The sequence below is a fragment of the Nelumbo lutea genome, chromosome 3 (genome assembly GCF_056320005.1).
Source record: "Nelumbo lutea isolate HS-2025 chromosome 3, American lotus-T2T, whole genome shotgun sequence".
Taxonomy (NCBI): domain Eukaryota; kingdom Viridiplantae; phylum Streptophyta; class Magnoliopsida; order Proteales; family Nelumbonaceae; genus Nelumbo; species Nelumbo lutea.
Window position 1 is genome coordinate 41,928,082 of NC_142686.1, and position 17,483 is coordinate 41,945,564.

At 36.7% G+C, this 17,483-nt stretch overlaps 1 protein-coding gene across 4 annotated transcripts; it reads left to right on the forward strand.

The window, feature by feature from the left end:
• Positions 1 to 2,529: 2,529 nt before the first annotated feature.
• On the forward strand, positions 2,530 to 16,744 carry LOC148864499 (Glycosyl hydrolase superfamily protein). Of its 4 annotated transcripts, none has more exons than XM_088979092.1 (9): positions 2,530 to 3,143; positions 5,796 to 6,234; positions 6,373 to 6,446; positions 11,328 to 11,408; positions 11,496 to 11,580; positions 12,437 to 12,534; positions 12,996 to 13,083; positions 15,905 to 16,259; positions 16,395 to 16,744. In XM_088979092.1, exons 2-9 carry the CDS (start codon positions 5,965 to 5,967, stop codon positions 16,646 to 16,648), a joined length of 1,305 nt encoding a protein of 434 aa, XP_088835218.1. In that variant the 5' UTR covers positions 2,530 to 3,143; positions 5,796 to 5,964; the 3' UTR covers positions 16,649 to 16,744. The 4 variants fall into 4 exon arrangements, with proteins under 4 accessions (XP_088835218.1, XP_088835220.1, XP_088835217.1 ...); XM_088979094.1 differs by having other exon boundaries at positions 2,924 to 3,143; positions 5,802 to 6,234; XM_088979091.1 differs by having other exon boundaries at positions 2,971 to 3,143; positions 5,666 to 6,234.
• The last annotated feature ends 739 nt before the right edge of the window (positions 16,745 to 17,483 follow it).

A 17,483-nucleotide genomic window follows, 5' to 3' on the forward strand; every position in this document is an offset into this window, starting at 1 on the left:
AATATTTCCCATGAATGACGAAGGAGATATTCCTTATGCCTGCCTATAATGTCATGTAAGTAAGGATTTGTGAAGAGTTTGTGAATGGAAATCCTGATGGAGGAAACACTACTGCTGTATATTGGAAATATTTCCACATGAATGGCAATGAAGATATAATGCCTGCCTAAGGATTTGGGAAGAGTTCGTGGGTACGATATATATATATATATATATATGGTGGGTGTGCTTTTGACTCCATGTGTGAGGCATAATAAAGTGTGTGGGTTGGGAGGTTTTTAATGGATGGATGTGAATATTATGATAATGTGCTTATTTAGTGTGGTTATCATGTGTGCCTACTGGATCTTAACCAGATTTTGTAGGCATAATATAGTAAGCACATTTAATGAATACTTGATAAATATTCTAACAACTATCAAAAGTGATTTTTAATAAATTTCGATGATAGGTTGGAGGTATTTTAGAGATAGGTATCAAAAAATTTTTTAAGTACTCATTAAATATGCTTATTGCATTGTGCTTATCTGATCTGGACCGAGAGAAAACAAGGGGCGTTGATGAAATACTTGAAAAAGTGAGAGAAAAGTGTAGGAGATCTAGACCTAGATGGTGTTTGGTATTGATGGCGTTTTTAGGAGCAACAGTTCCGGTGCAACGCCAAGTAGGCATTTAATAAAAAAAACCATTAAGTGTTAATTTGTTTGAGTCATTTAAAGGATAAATGTTTCTCCCAGGTTATGTGAGAGCTGTTTATCAGGAAAAATGTAAAAAAAAAAAAAAAAGACATTTTAATTTTTTGGATCTACGGGTGCCTTTTCACTGTTTGGTGCAAATGACACTCAGTTGTAAGAAAACATTTAGGGTCAGTTTGAAAGGAGTACAAAAGCAAATATATTGAGTGCAAAAAAACGGTGTCACGTTGGATCCACATAGGCGTTTCAACAAACGCCCATGTATCTCATTGTTTGGTTCAATCTATTAAAAAATTGGGCATGTCTCGAAAATTGGGAGCCCACCGATGCATGAAATGCCAATCGATGACCTGTTTTCCCTAACAGTTGACTGATGTGTATCCTATGTGGTGCTTACCTATCAGCACATACATGAAAAACGGTGATGAGAATTACCTTACCAAACAACATAGTATTGCTCACTGCCTAAATGGCAAAAGCATTTTTTTTTTTTTTTTTGTGAAAAATGGGTCTTGGAAGCATGGGCGTTTTTTTTTTTTGAATATCAGTCCCAAAAAGCAGCCACGCTTCCAAACACCATGTAAGGTGTTGACTTAACATGCATGAGTTACACTTGTTGATACTACACTAGACCATGCTATTAGTTTGTTAGTGCATGAGAAGAAATCAGCAGCTAGTCCACGGCTAAAACCGAGAAATCATGGCTTTTGATGCCATTAGTTTGTCAGATAGGGATTTGCTACCAACAAAATGCTCTTAATACTGTCCCAACAAGTGAGTGTAGTTGTACATTGTGAACATCTCCCTTGATTGTTTCCTACCTTTTCCTACTTTTTCCTTCAAATCAAATATAGACTTATCATTCATGGAGAGATGTTTCCATATGTGCAACAGTACTAACTAGTTGTGACAGTGTTGTGAGCATTTATTAGTAGCAGATCTGAATTCTCTTATGTGCACCATTTATATGAACCCACCAATAGAAATTGGGCACACCATTTGTTTATGGCAAATTGGCAATGGAAATTTTTAACATTCTTTAGGGCTTGCAAGAGCATAATATTGATCATCGGTATTAGTAATTATTAATATTAATCATTATTATCCTAATTATATTTATTATTAGTAAATAATTTATGGAAATAATAATAATATCTACTAATTTATGGTAATTTGTTGATAATTTTCTGATACTTATATTGATTTCTGGTAATTAATATTATTTTTTAATATTAAGGGTAACTATTTATTTGACAATTTTCTGTTTGTTAGTAATTATTAATATTATTTTTTGTAATTAATTAATATTATGTTAATATTAATTATTAATTTGTATTAATATTAATATTAACTATTAATATTTTATTAATAGTAATTGTTAAAAAAAATAATTATTAATTAATTTTTTATTGAATACCAAAAAACTTAGATCTTTATTAATAATATATGAAGATAATGAATTATCAATTAATTAATTGCTATTGATTGTGTTATTTTTTTAAAATATTAATCATCAATATTAGTATTTGTTAATATTAATCATTATTATCCTAACTATATAAATAATTATTAAATAATTTATAGAAATGATGATAATATCTACTAATTGTATGGTATTATGTTGATAACTTTTTAATAATAATAAATATAAGGGTAAATTACAAAGACCCCCCTGTATTATGGGATCTGTGACAAAAACCCCCTGTGCTTTATTTTCGGTTAAAATCCACCGCTATAATATTTTTTAATCCCTATACTACCTTTATAATATGAAAAAACATTGATCATCTTCCTTGACCTCACGATACAAGAACACGATGGAAAAGGCAGCGACGAGGATGGAGTGCTGGTTTGGTATGTGAAAAACTACTCCAATCCAAACCAACCAACATTTGGTTGACGGAATTGGCCTCAGAGTTGCTATTAATTATTGTTGTTTCTTCTAGGAATAGCTTTGTGAATTCGGCAGTTACATTCTGCAGGCTACAGCAAGAAATTAGGAGTCCAATGAAGGGCTTTTTCTATAAATCAGCTTTCTAGCTCGATAGTTAATTGCAAATCCAAGTTATTGCGTGTTTGACATCCACGAGTCAAGACCGAGATTGCTTTGATCTTTTCTATTTCTTTTATAGATTAATGTTCCTTACTTGTTTTTCCTCTCTCTCTCTGTTTTTGTCTTTTGTTGGTTTTTGTACGAAATTCGAATTACCGTGATTGAGTTCTTTCTTGCTCTGGAAGTTATGGTTTTACCGAAGTCGTAAGAACAAGGGTAGCTAGATTTAGGGTCATTATTGGCGAGAGAAGAACCATTGCTTTTGGATAAAATTAGGGTAGTTTTGATCAACGAGAGGAGACATGAGGGGCGTCAATAACACCATGGACACTATAAGTGTTGCTGCGTCTGCGATCGTCACCACTGATGCTCGAGTCCAGCTAGTTACAGTTCAGGTAAAATTTCTTGACTGAATCGTTAGCTTTGAAGTTTCTTTCTTAATTATAATACTATGTGCTTGTTTCGGTTTCTAGTTAACATTATTTTTGGTTGAGTTCTTTGAATTTGAATTCTTGGACTTTGTGATTTGCTTACGAGGCTCGAGATCTGTTGAATTACTTAAGCTTGTTTTCGTTATTTGATTATCCTTTTGCCTTTTCCTCTACGTTTTCATTTGAGAATTTGGGTACTAATTTGGAGGTGAAAGGGAGAATTCTCTTGAATTGAATTTGGTAATTAATTTGAAATCTTCCTTTACTGGTTTCTGTGTTTTCGTTGCATTTTCACTCTCAACTTCTTTACTTCTTTGTAAGACTTAAAACTTGCCTTGGTTTCAGAAATTACAAAACTAGTTTTACTAGATTTCTTTAGTTCTTTGTAAGACTTAAAACTTGCCTTTAGAAAAACAAAAGTTGGGGTTTTTGGGGTTCTCTTCATCATCACTGATCTGATGAAATGCTTCAAGTTCAACCTCTGCTTCCTCGTCATTCTCAATCTAGTCGCTCAATTTCTCTATGAAAGGTCTCTGGTCACCAGCAAAATCTCAACAATTGGTACCAAAATCACTTCGGGTGTTTTTTTTTTGCATGGAAATGGATCAGTTCGAATAGTGATAAAAGTTCTGGATTCCTTGCCATCGTTTGCGGATGTCAGTCATTTTGGAAAAAAAGTTGCTGCCTTTTCAGGGACATTCCACCAACGAACTCCAAGAAGTGAATTAACAGCAACCCTGAGGCCAATTCTGTCAACCAAATGCTGGCTGGTTTGGATTGGAGGAGTTCCACATACCAAACCAGCACTCCATCCTCGTTGCTTCCTATTCGTGTATTGTGAGGTCAGGGAAGATGAACAGTATTTTTCTTATTATAAGGGTAGTGTGAGGATTAAAAAATATTATAACGTGGATTTTAATAGAAAGCTAAAAGAATAGGGTCTTTGTCTCACACTCATAGTAAAGGGGGGTCTTTATCGCCAAACAAAGTATAGGAGGGTCTTTATAATTTGCCCTAAATATAATTAGGATAATATGTATGCTTTAATATGCGAAAGCATCAATATCCAAAAATGGGTCGCGCACAGATTGGTGATGACAAATTATCGAAAATGGGTCGACATCAACCCACTATACATTAATTGGAAATGGGTCAGCGTCAACCCATTTCCCATTGTCTTCCTCACCCGATTGTAAATAGAGGGTCTCCAAACAAAATTTTGACCAGTTTCCAAACAAATGGGTCAACATCACCCGATTGTAAATAGTCTTCGCACTATACAATGAACTTAAAAAGATGGAGAAAAAGTACCCGGATTGAAGAGTAAAAGCTTGTTCGCGCCTGAAAAAACAGTGTTTTCTCTGCCAAAATAATGTGTTTCTAGTTCTACTCCTGGTTTTAGGAAAAAAGGAAAGGAAGACGACTTAATTAGTGAGTTCTGCCCCAGTTTTTTTTTTTTTTTGTCTCGAGGAGTGTAGTTCCGTCTCCTCTTGGTCCAAAACGCTCTCTCCTTCACGATGATATGTAAACTCCTTTTCGTCCAAAACACTCCCAATAATTTTTTTGAGTTGAAAAGATATGTGAAATCTGCATTTTTGTTTTACTCTAAAATGAAGAAAGAATAGTGGGAGTTCTAGTTGCACACGATGTAGGATGCTTGACGTGATAAAACTCTTCAAATTGTGATCAAGCATGACTCTAAGAAAGCCATGGGACGTGGCCAAAACAAATTATAGGTTGAGAAAGGTGATTCATTGGAATTAAAATAACGTAGAATAGAAAAAATAAAAAATTTAACATAAGGAGAAAACTTATATATATTAGTATATATACAAATTTATTAATATTATCCAGAAAGTCATAATATCTAAAAAAACTTATAACTAGTCAACTAATATGATAAAAGAAATAACCTATCAATTGATACTTACCAAAATTCACCAGAGAGGGTTTTATTGGCCCATGCTCTTCTCATATAGGGATGCAATTTAGGTGGGTTCGAGTTAGGATTTTGTCATAATAATATACAATGATGGGTCAATCGGAGTTGCATCCCTACACATATATACATTTTTGGCATCATTAATTTATCTATTTATTGAATCGAATGCAAATCAAATTATACAACCTGAGTTGTAAATTTTTTTTTCTAAATTTAACTTAAATTTTATTTTTCTAGAAAAATGATTTTGTTAACTTATATTGACAAGCCTAGATGCCCGGCCCAATATCGTCAAACCCAGAATGAGGGCTGGGCCGGCCCGGCCGGGACGGGCAGCTCAAAATGCTTTTACGGAAATTATTAGTAAGAGTACATCTCGCCATGGCCCGGCCTATTATCATCGATTTTGGGCTTCAGTCGAGTAAAACCCATTCGAGCAGTTTTTACTGTGTTGCATTGAGCATATTTTCATACTTATATGCTTATTTTATGAACCAATGCAAGGTTGGAAAAGATTTCAATCTGAAACTGATGAGCCGCAAAGGCTCGTGTTTTAGCAGCATTTCTCGCCGAGTAAGGATATTAAAAGATTCCAATCTAACGATTTTAACAACAGTTCCAATCCTGACCGTCGTCTTCTAGTGGACTCCATCGCGACTCATTTTGCGTTTCAGTTTCAGTGTTCAGTGTTCAGATGATCGGCATCGGATCCCAGCTCGCAGGTTTTAACGAAACAAAGGAAGGATTCCTTGATTCCTTCTGCTTGCACAAACTTGTAGTTGTTTTCTTTATCAAAGAAGACATTGTCTGATTGCTTAGCTCCGACTTTGGATCGCTGAACATATGGCCAAGAGTCGAGTTACGGCCGATTGGGACCGTCGTCGAAATAGGGTCCAGCCGGAGGTTCAAGAGGATCAAACTGGAGGCGCTGCTTCCCAACGCCACCCCGACCGTCGCAAGTTCGTCGCCTTAGTCTTCTTCTCCATCCTCATTCTGATCATATCGCTAACACTATACCGCATAAAATCTAATCCACGTTCGACGAACGAGCTCCTTTCTGTCTACGACAGAGGCCTCGTTCGAACAAACGTCAATTACCAAGAAATCCTCGCTGTAAGTAATATTTTTTTTCCCAATTTCATCCTTCTCTTTAATTTCACCGCCTCCATTGTTTTTTTATTTTGGATATAATTATTTTGCTTTTCACTGCAAATTCTGATTTTGTTTCCCCTGCTTCTCCAAGATTTTCAGGAAAATTTGAAGGCCTCAGAAAATACGTCTTATCGGCACTTTAAATACCCTGTACTAGCCTATGTCACTCCGTGGTATGCATCATTTACCAGCTTTAATCAAAATAAAAAAAAAAAAGGGACGAAAACGATCATCCAATTGCTCTGATTGAATCTGAACAATTATTTGCCCTCCGTTATATGATTATATCCATTTTAAGCTCTTTATTTTTCAAATATGTAATTTCAGTTTTCTTTTATGGGGGAATGTGGTGGGAGCAGGGCGGTTTGAGGAATGAAGATTGATAATTGTTGTTATTGTTCATTTGCAGCTAGTTTGATTAATTTTCAGTGCTTAACTGCTCAGTCGATAACCATGGTGCAGTCGCCTAGGACGACTAAGCATCGACTAAGTCAATTAACGATGGTCTGCCTATTTGAGCATAACACTATTTTGAAGTTTACTTATTCTATCTCTAACTTATAAAATTTGGCTATATTTTCTTTCATATTCATAACGTGGCAGAGTAGAATCCTTTGGGGAACTTGCATTTCTTTTAGTTTAACGGAATAAGTTGCCTTATGTTTATCATCTCATAAAAAAGTAACAGAGACTGCTGACGACACAGCTCTACTAAGGTCTGAGGCATGGTGTTAAACAATCATAAACCTCCATACGCCATTTACGCTCTGCAGTCCTGGAAAGAGCATTGTTTTATACCGAAAAAATGTACCAGAAAATAGAATTTGCAAGGGGTAGAGAAAAGAAAAACTTTTACTGGAAAACAAGTCTTCCACATCTTGATGGAGAACGATCAATTTCATCAACTTAAAGGAAAAGTTTCAAATATTCATGACAGTCTTGCAACAAACTGCAAAAGGAACTTTTTGCTTATTTTTTTGTTCTTCTTAAACATTACTGGCTAACCAGGAACAGAGTGGCCTCTATGTACTGTAAACTAACTGCTATGAACTACCATCCAGAGATGAGCTGAAATCTCCCATATGTTTTTCCCAAAATCATTTGCTGACTTTTTCGATGGTATTATTTATTTATTTTTTTTTTAAATTGTCAAGTTTTCTGTTTTATATAGGATTATTGTACTGATTAATCAATTTGTTGGGGTGGTGAATTCTTGCTATGGGCTTCCAGATGGAACTAGTAACATTGTACTCCATGACCCCTGTGTGCAGGTTAATTGTCTTTATGGATAGTCTTTTTTTTCTTTTTTTGAGAGAAAAGGTAAAGTATTTCATTAACAGAAGACTGAAAAAAGATCCGGCCTTGCCCACTGAGGAACTGAGCAAGGCAAAGCTTTGTACAACTCAGAAAAACCAAAAAAGAACATCATACAAAAAGATTTCAATACTCCAAAAAAGCACTCTAAGGGCAATTCTTGAACAGTTTGTGCGTTGCCACCCGGGAGTGTAACCTTCCCCAAATGCTTTTTAAGACTTCCTCCTCTGATCTCAACTGATTTTCGAAGAGTCTCTTGTTTCTTTCCGACCAGATTGACCACACCACCAACGCTGGCAGCACCTTCCATACAATCTTACCTCTTCTCGACAGAACCCTTAGAACCCAACCCCGTAGCAGATCCAATACATTCCTTGGGAGGCACAACTGAACTCCAAAAACCTCTAACATTTTCATCCAAATCACCCAACTAAATCTGCAGTGCAGAAGAGATGCTCCAACTTTTCAGAGTTGTTGCCACATAGGACACATCTACTTGGTTCTACTACCCACCCTCTCTTTTTCAAATTGTCAGCTGTTAAGCACTTCCCTAATGCCGTCACCCATAGACAAAAGGAAACTTTTAGAGGAGCCACCATCCTCCAAATGAGGTCTTCGGGAAAATTATCTTCCTCCTCCCTGCACAGGGTGGAAACTTGTATCCACCCATATCATGCTCAGGATCTGCATCAATCCTCCCATTGCTCCACTTCCCAATCATTCAGGTTCCTTCTAAAACTGGGACACCACACACCTGCCCTTACAACCTGAGAAAACACCTCTGACACAAAACACTCCTTGTTGGTGGCAATATCAAAGAGGATTGGAAATCTGTCCTTAAGAGGTTGATCCCTGCACCAGACCTCCTTCCAAAATCTAACTCTTGAACCATCTCCTACTTCCATTCTTAAACCTTGTCTGAAAGCCTCCTCTGACTTCTGAATACCCTTCCAGAACGCACACCCATAAGTTAAATTTGATTCCCATGGATCCCAATTTCAGTTCCTTGAACCATACTGAGCCTCTTACTTTTCTCCATTGACTTGTAGTCTGCTCATTCCACCTCCAATACCATTTCCCAAGACAAGCCAAATTAAACTTTCTCACATTCCTTAAACCCAAGCCCCCCGCCTTTCTAGATTTACAAGCTTTGCTCCAACTGACCAAATGGAATTTAAACTCATCCTTCCCTCCCTGCCAAAGAAAATCTCTCATTGTCTTCTCCAACTTCTTAGCCGCACTAGCTGGAATAAAGAAGAGAGACAACAAGTAGGTAGGAAGAGAAGACAAAACACTTTTTAATAGTGTAAGTTTCCCTCCCTTTGAAGGCTACCTCGATTTCCAAGAGGCAAGTTTCCTTTCCATTCTTTCCATCACCGAGTCCCAAATCTTCTTAGAAGTACACTTTTCCCCAAGCGGCATCCCCAAGTACTTTGTTGGCAATTTTCCAACCTTGCAGCCTACAATATTGGCCAATACTTCCAAGTTTGGACTGTTCCCCATTGCCATTAGCTCACTCTTATGCATATTGACTTTCAGGCCAGAGACCACTTCAAACCAAATCAAAATCATTCTGATTTTTTTTCACTTGATTTTCTGTCGTGTTGACAAAGAGAGTATCATCAGCATACTGCAGCAGTGCTACCTCCACTCCTTGACCCACCTTGAAGCCTTCAAGTAATCCTCCTTCCACTGTCTTACTCACCATCATATTTAGGGCTTCCGACACACAAATAAATAGCAAGGGAGAGAGGGGGTTCCCTTGCCTTAAACCCCTTGAGCTCTGAAATCTGCCTGAAACACTGTTTAGCAATATAGAGAAGCTGGCTGTTGTTACACACACCTTTATCCAATTCCTCCACCTCCTCCCAAAGTTGAACCTTTTTAGCATGCACTCCCAAAACTCCCAATTTACATGGTCGTACGCCTTTTCCATGTCCACTTTGAGCAATACCCCCTCCTCCTCACTTTTTCTTTTGGAGTTGATGAGTTCATTTGCCACTAGAACGCCATCGATAATTTGCCTCCCATCTACAAACGCTCTCTGAGATTCTGATATTAGTTTTCCCATCACCCCTCTCATTCTTTTAGCTAACACCTTTGCCACCACTTTATAGATGCTGCTAACAAGGCTTATTGGTCTGAAATCTTTCAAGCCCACCGCCCCCTTTCTTCTTGGGAATTAAAGCTAAAAAAGTAGAGTTTAGACTTCTTTCGAATGCCTCAATCTGATGGAACTCCTGGAAAGCTTTCATTAGGTCCTCTTTTATGAAACTCCAACTTCTTTTAAAAAAAATTCCATTGTGTATCCATCTGGACCTGGTGCTTTGTCACCTTCCATTTCCTCAATTGCGGCTCTTACTTCCTCTTCTGAGAACGCTACTTCCAGTTGGCTAGCCTCCAGCTGAGAAAGACTCTTGAAAGATAGCCCATCCAGCTTTTGTCTTCTTGTCCACCCTTCTTTATAGAGATCTTTGAAATAATTAGTTTCTGTTTGTCTGATCCTTTTTTCCCCTTCAATCACCTCCCCCCCTTCCTCCAGCCTCTTAATAGAATTAGTTCTCCTTCTGCCATTTGCCATTTTATTGAAGAGAGCTGTGTATTTATCTCCTTGTTTTAACCACAGACATCTGGAGCGTTGTCTCCATTTAATTTCTTCTTGGAAACATAATTTGTCATAGTCAAGTTTTTCCCTTTCTTTCTTCTTCTCTCCTCTACCGAGACACTCCTCTCTTCCTCCGCCCTATCCACCTCCACTATTTCCTTTAGGAGATCCTGTCTTCTCCTTTCTACCCCCTTAAAGACCTGCCTCTTCCATCGTTTCAATTCAGCCTTTACATAGGAGAACTTCTTACAGAAAACATGATTTGCTGTTCCAGTTACTGAGTATTCCTCCCACCACCTTCTAATCTGATCCATGAAGCCTTCCTCTTCCAACCACAAGTGTTCAAACCTGAAAGGTGGATTTCATATGGTGACTAAACCCTTACAGTCCAAAAGGATTGGTGAGTGATCTGAGATAGGATGGGGCAATGCTTCTTGGGATAGATTAGGGAAGCTATCCTCCCAGTCAAATGGAAATTATGAATCTGTCCAACTTCTCTAACACAGGATCCTCCTGATTGTTTGTCCAGGTATATCTTGCCCCCAATAAAGGTAAATCCACTAACTCCCATCTTCTCAGAAACTGTGAGAAAACTTGTCTACCCCTACATCTACTATTACTGCCCCTCATCTCCGAGGAAAATCTGACTGTATTAAAATCCCCCCCAATTACTCAAGGGAAATCCCACCTCTCTCTTATCCCGTCTAACTCAGCCCACAGGTCCCCTCTACTTCTATCCTCTGTTGGCCCATACACCCCAGTCATAACCCACCTGAAATTACAATCAAAAGATTGGAACAGCAAAGACACTGAAAACAATCCCTTTACCACTCCCTGGATCGAGCGAAAGGAAGGATCCCAAACAATTAACAGACCCCAGCTGTGCCCACTGCAGGAATTGCCTCCCATTCACAGTCCCCATCCCCCCCACAATGATCGCACCACCTCATTGGACATTGCCTCCATCTTTGTTTCCTGAATGCACAGAACTGAAGGCTTCCATTTCTTCAAAAAGTCTTTATGGATAGTCTTTTGTTTCTCATTTCTAAAAAAGGTAGCATTGTTCATATTTTGAATATCCGACATGGTGAAGGCAACAATTAAGGTATGTTTCTTGGTTTTCTGTAATCTTCAGGAATTCCAAAGGCTATGAATTGGCAAAGAGATTCAACTCTAAGCTTACACACATATCACCTGTATGGTATGATTTAAAGAGGTATGGTTAAAGGTGTATGATGTCTCATTTTAGTTACTTCTGTTGTTTGTTAAAATTCTTAGTGATTTTTAGCTTTTCCAACTAAAGTGAAGGCACCCAGTTAGTTCTGGAGGGACGTCATAATGCTGATTTGGGATGGATTTCTGAGCTTAGAGTGAACAGACATGCTCTGGTATAATTGTTATCCTGACATCTTCCTTGAAATTCTGTGGTAGAAAAACAATATCCATAGTATTTAATGGGAACTGGAAATACAATCATTTAGCATGCTGCTGGAATAAAACTGGCTGTTTTAAAGTCAAACAGATAAAAAATTTAGTTCCTATTGTGAAATGGAAGTTTTGCAAGGCATTTTAGTTAAAAACCATGCAAGATAAATATCGTCATGTTATTTGAGATCATTGCATTTATTCTTCAAAATATTTATGTAAGCATGTATGACTATGTTTATGTAAATCATTTTCAAGATTCTCTGGTTTTAGCTTGTTTTACACTGCTGGTTCTAATCCTAGATAGGGAGGAGGGTTGTGTCAGGTTGACTGCTGACATAAAAACTTTTAGTCAATCCATTATGACAATGAATCCTGGATAGTTTTATGCAATACTAGGGCATTCTCCTTCAACACATGGATACTGTATAATGGCTCTTGATAGAGCAGAATGGTGGGGAAGGATTCATGTAGCTGACCCCAAATAGTTGGGATTAAAGCTGGGTTAAGTATATTATTGATTCTTTCTTTTAAATACTTTCAGATGTATTGAGATTACTGCACTTCAAATACATCATTAAGTATTTCTCTATTCTAAAATTTCTTGGCTTGTTCAGAATCAGAACTTCAGCATTCAGTAGTTTTTTGCATATTCAATTTGTTGTCATGTTAGAAATTTGTCATCAATAGATAGGACTTTCATAAGAGTTTCCTGTATCATATATCCTGTTCTACAACTTAATTTCAGTCTCCTTTATTCTGCATGCTCATTATATGGATTGGCTAGCCTTATGTGGTTGGTATCATCTTAATTAATAGGTCCTACCTAGATTTGTTCTAGAAGCATTTCCCAAGGAACTGCTTAGAAAGAAGAAGCAATGGAACAAAGCTATTGATCTTATTGTAACAGAGTGCAAGTAAGCCTTCTTCTATGTTTCTACACTTCCGGTTTCATCTCTTCTTTTCCAGGAAATTTTAGGATAAGGGGTACTTTTTTTTTTTTTTTTTTTTTACAGAAACCCATGGGCTAAGACAAATCTGGGATTCATGGCCATGGATACACTGTTATCATACATCTCTATTTATCTGTTTTCCCTTCATTTTCTGTTATTTCTATCTCCTTATATAATGAATATGCTTTATTGTTTTTTTATGAGTATATATAATTTTAAACATGTATTAAGAGGCAGGCCACACTCCTGTATTAAACTCATTGCATGCATGCAAAAGATATGGAAACATCCTTTCTGAGGGTTTCATATTACCTAATATTCTATGGTTGAACGCATTATGCTGTAACTTCACTTGAATCTGTCTTTGTACCTGAATTTGAATTTGTTGCTGATCTTTTCTCGTGCATTCACTGCTTGATGTATAGAGAGATGGGATACGATGGTATCGTACTAGAATCCTGGTCAAGGTGGGCAGCTTATGGTGTCTTGCATGATCCTGATATGCGGAGTAAGGTAATTACAACTTTCTGTAATGAAAGCTAACTAATTAAGTGTTAGCATGATGCTTGTAGGACTAACTGCTTTTTTTATTGTTTGATTTTAAAAGCAAATTATGAGTAAAGAAATAGAAGCTTTGCTTACAGGATCAAGAATAGCCAAAAAAATGAAGTCATGAACCTCTCCTTGTCTATTGGTTCTTGACTCTTAGCAAATTCAATAATGTGGGCCAAGCACACTGGGATGGGGCCTTGGAGACTGGTAAGCTGAGGCCAACTCCTGGGGTTGCAGGTATTCTGTTGTTTTCAGCTTTCTTTTAAAAGTTGCGCTTAGCTGCAATGAGCTTACTTCTTTTTGGTTTATAAGTGACATAAACTATAACGAATTCCAAAATCTTCTAGGAAATGCTATAAATGAGATTGAGAAAGTATTTACTGTGGAAATGCAGATTAAACCTAGGAAGAGTTAATTCCAGATAATTATTGCCTGGGAACTGCAAAAATCATTAAGGGGCCATTTGAAGCGTCGAAATTGAATGACATATTTTGCTTTGTCTTTTAATGGACTAGTAAGTGTGTGTGTGTGTGTGTGTGTGTGCTGTGCACAAGACAGTTTTTTATGATGCTGATGATTATAGTAAATAATATGTTTCCAAAATTTTCTACAATTTTTTTATATTTCTCTGTCTATAAAAATTATTCTTTTTTGTCACACTTATTTTTGTTTAATATGATGAACATGCGATATTATAGATGTGCAGCTGCCCAGCCAAATGTTTTCTGCATATTTTCTATTTTTATACTTTTGTGTGTTTTCATTTTTTTAATTATTATTATTATTATTATTATTATTATTATTATTATTTTTAATTATGACATTAGGGGTTTACACATTTGACCCAAAAAGGTTGAATTGTTACCTACCACCAAATAGGAAAACGACTCCATTGCGTTGGTTTTAAATTTGTATTTTATTTCTATCATCAATAAAAACAATTATTTTTTGTGACACTTATTTTTCTTTTAATATGGTTAATTAATATAGGATTCAATGAAAGAATGAGAGTTAACATCCTAAATATAAGACTTAATGAGAGGGAATTGAATGAGGAGAAATGTAGTGGTTCAAATTAGGGGTGAGCATTCAGTTTATTCGGTTAAAAACCGAACCGAATAAACCGAAATTTTAAAAACTGAACTAAAAAAATAAAAACTGAAACCAAAACCAAATTATAGAAAAACGAAAACAACCAAAACCAAAATTTTTGGTTAGTTCAATTAAAACCAAATTTTAATAATATATACTCTATTATATATATTATAACATATAATATATATTATATGTTATATATTATAAAATTGAATTTCATTTTATTATATAAATATATAAATATATAATATATTATTCTCTATATATTATATCTTACATATTATGTATTATATATTATATATAATAATAGAAAGTTTGGTTAATTCAGTTAACTGAATTTCTAATTCTAAAAACCAAAACCAAATTGACCAAAAATCGAAAAAACCGAACTGAAAAAAACAAAACCGAAATTTTTGGTTCGGTTTTTCGGTTTTAACCAAATACTGCTCACACCTAGTTCAAATTATGTTTTGTGCCATGGGCAGGGTTTAAATGAGAAGAAAAGTGGTTGTTCAAATTACATTTTTGTCCTTACAATTAGAAAGCAACCAAATTCAAAAATTGTGGTATTTTAGTCAAACAAAAGTTCCACATTCTCATTCTTATTTTTAATAGTAGTATAGATATAAATATAGATAAATAATTAAATAATAGAATATTCAAGGGTGTAGTAATCTACGCTTCAGTTTCGGCCATTAAGAGTCCACAGCCTCCTTAAAAACTTTTACTAAGGCTGTTTTTTGTTGCAGTGCAAATTTATTTGCACTAGTACAAAAGCATGGGAGTGCAAATGTAAAAAAGTGCAAATTCTTGTTTAATTTTGTTTTGGATTTTACTTTATTCTGCTTCATGTCTTAATTTACTTCATTTGCATTGCAACCAAACACAGCCTAAAGGACAAACCAATAAGCTTCTCAGTTCAGGCATATCAGCTATTGTCAAATGGCCCCTAAGGCTGCTAACTATCAACTATCAAGTACCTTGATAGTTACTTGGCTACAATACCTAGTAGGTTAGTTCCTTCTAGAAACTGTAGTCTTTAAGTGTGACTATGTTACTTATCAAAGGAAAGTGTGATTATGTTTATAATTTGAAGTTGTGAAAGCGAAGACATTTTTGTTCTGAAATTCCACCACGTGTCTTTCTTAAATTCCTTTCCTTTTTGTTTTCCTACTAAATTCAGCTTAACGTAGGCTCAAGGAGGCCCCAGTGCTCACACTTATTTCCTCCTTGTGGACATTTGCTGCCTATTTTTGTGTTTGTTGTGGTGGCTTCTCCTTGTGTATCATCTTCTTCGGCCATGGCCATGCCTAACCGCTACAATGTTGCTACTGGATTTAACATTTTTTTTTTTCGTTTTTGATAATCACTAGAATTAACATTTCCTTCTTTCATATCATTAAGTTTTCCAATATGTTAGTGTCTGATCTGTGTCTATGTGTGCTTCTGCTGTGTGACATTACCATTTATTAATCATTTGCATATTACAGGGCTTTTAAATGCTTCCAGTTGCCTTACGCTTGTGTTATTTTCATGTGAATTGTCTCTTTAGTGGAAAATCTGGCTTTGCTACCCCCATTAAGCACATGGAAAAGAATTTTTGTTTGTCAAGTGGTCAAGGTTCGTTTTCCTCTTTTCTTATATTAGTTTGTCATTTTAATGGGCTGTTCTTGGTATACAAGTTCAGGCATTGCAGTTCATCAAAAAGCTTGGACAAGAATTGCACTCAGTGAGCTCAGACAGGAACCCAGAATATCATCTTCAGCTGGTTTACGTTATAGGTCCACCACATTCAGAGAACCTCCAAGAACATGATTTTGGCCCTGACGATCTTCAAAACTTGAGCAATGCTGTAGATGGTTTCTCCCTCATGACATATGACTTCTCAGGTCCTTATAACCCTGGTCCAAATGCTCCTTTGAGGTGGATCCGTTCCACCCTAAAGTTGCTTATAGGTGCTACCGGCACAAGTGAAAAGGGCCTAGCCCACAAGATATTCCTTGGCATCAACTTCTATGGAAATGATTTTGTGCTTTCAGAAGGTATGTGACTTGTTGACCAGGATTGTGGTTAATCAGTAGGTGCAATCAATTGACATGCTTATCGTACATCACTTCTTAAAAAGACACTGGGAGCTTTCATAGCTCATTAAATACCCTATGCCGTTGATGTTGCAGGTTCAGGTGGTGGAGCTATCACTGGGAGGGAATACATGTCTTTATTGGAAAAGCACAGGCCGATGTTGCGGTGGGAGGACAACAGTGGCGAGCACCTGTTTATTTACACTGATAACCGCGGAATTAGGCATGCTGTGTTCTACCCATCCTTGAAATCAATCTCCTTGAGGCTGGAGGAGGCTCATGCATGGGGGGCTGGCATTTCAATTTGGGAAATTGGGCAAGGTTTGGATTATTTTTTCGATCTTCTCTAATCTCATTCCTTTTTTTTTTCTTTTGAACATTATTATGTGAATTTCATTTATGTAGCCTTTCAGTTCTTAGTTTGAGAATATCTTGAAGACTCCCAAGCGTGGTGTGACTGGTGTCTCTTGAGGGCGAACTTTTTTTGATTTTGGTACCTTTTTTTTTCCTTTGGGGGTGTTGTGTGTGAAGTGTGATGCAGCTTTGGCCCTATGGGGGCAAGGTGCTGTACACTAGACCTGGTTAGCAGTAGGGGTGTCAATGGACCGGTTTTGGGTTGGACTCTGTCCAAATCAAAATCTATTTGCACGGATTGGACGGACCAATAAGACATATTGAATTTGGATGGACTGGACGGACCAATGACATATTGGATTAGACCCGGTCCGTCCGTAATGAATTTATGTTGGATTGAGCCAATATCTGATCCAGTGATAAAAGATAAGAACATAGGTGTCAATGGACCAGGTTTGAGTTGAAATTAATCTAAATTAACAGGAATTTGAACAGATTGGACAGTCTTTGGACCGGTTCAAAATATTCATTGGACTGGATGGACCAGGTCCATTTGTAATGGACTCACATTGGACTGGACTGGATTGAACCAAATCCAGTCCAATTGGCACCCTTAGCAGGGATAGTGGGGATGCACTGAGACCCCATTGGCAATCACAACAGAGGACCTGCGTTACCTGCCTTCTTGAGGGTTGAAACTCGTGCCTCCTGAAATGAAGGGATGCCAAATTGCCAACTGAACAGTCTAGGGGTGTCAATTACAAAATCCAATTCAATGAATATTTTGGACCGTCCAATCTGTTCAAATTCGTTTTAATTTAGATTGGTTTC

Excerpts from the sequence above, each read along its gene's own strand:
- LOC148864499 (XM_088979092.1), top strand. The coding sequence starts at position 5,965 with ATGGCCAAGAGTCGAGTTACGGCCGATTGGGACCGTCGTCGAAATAGG. Across the intron at positions 11,409-11,495 it reads GTATGGTATGATTTAAAGAG|TGAAGGCACCCAGTTAGTTC; the intron begins GTATGGTTAAAG and ends TTCCAACTAAAG. Across the intron at positions 11,581-12,436 it reads GAGTGAACAGACATGCTCTG|GTCCTACCTAGATTTGTTCT; the intron begins GTATAATTGTTA and ends CTTAATTAATAG.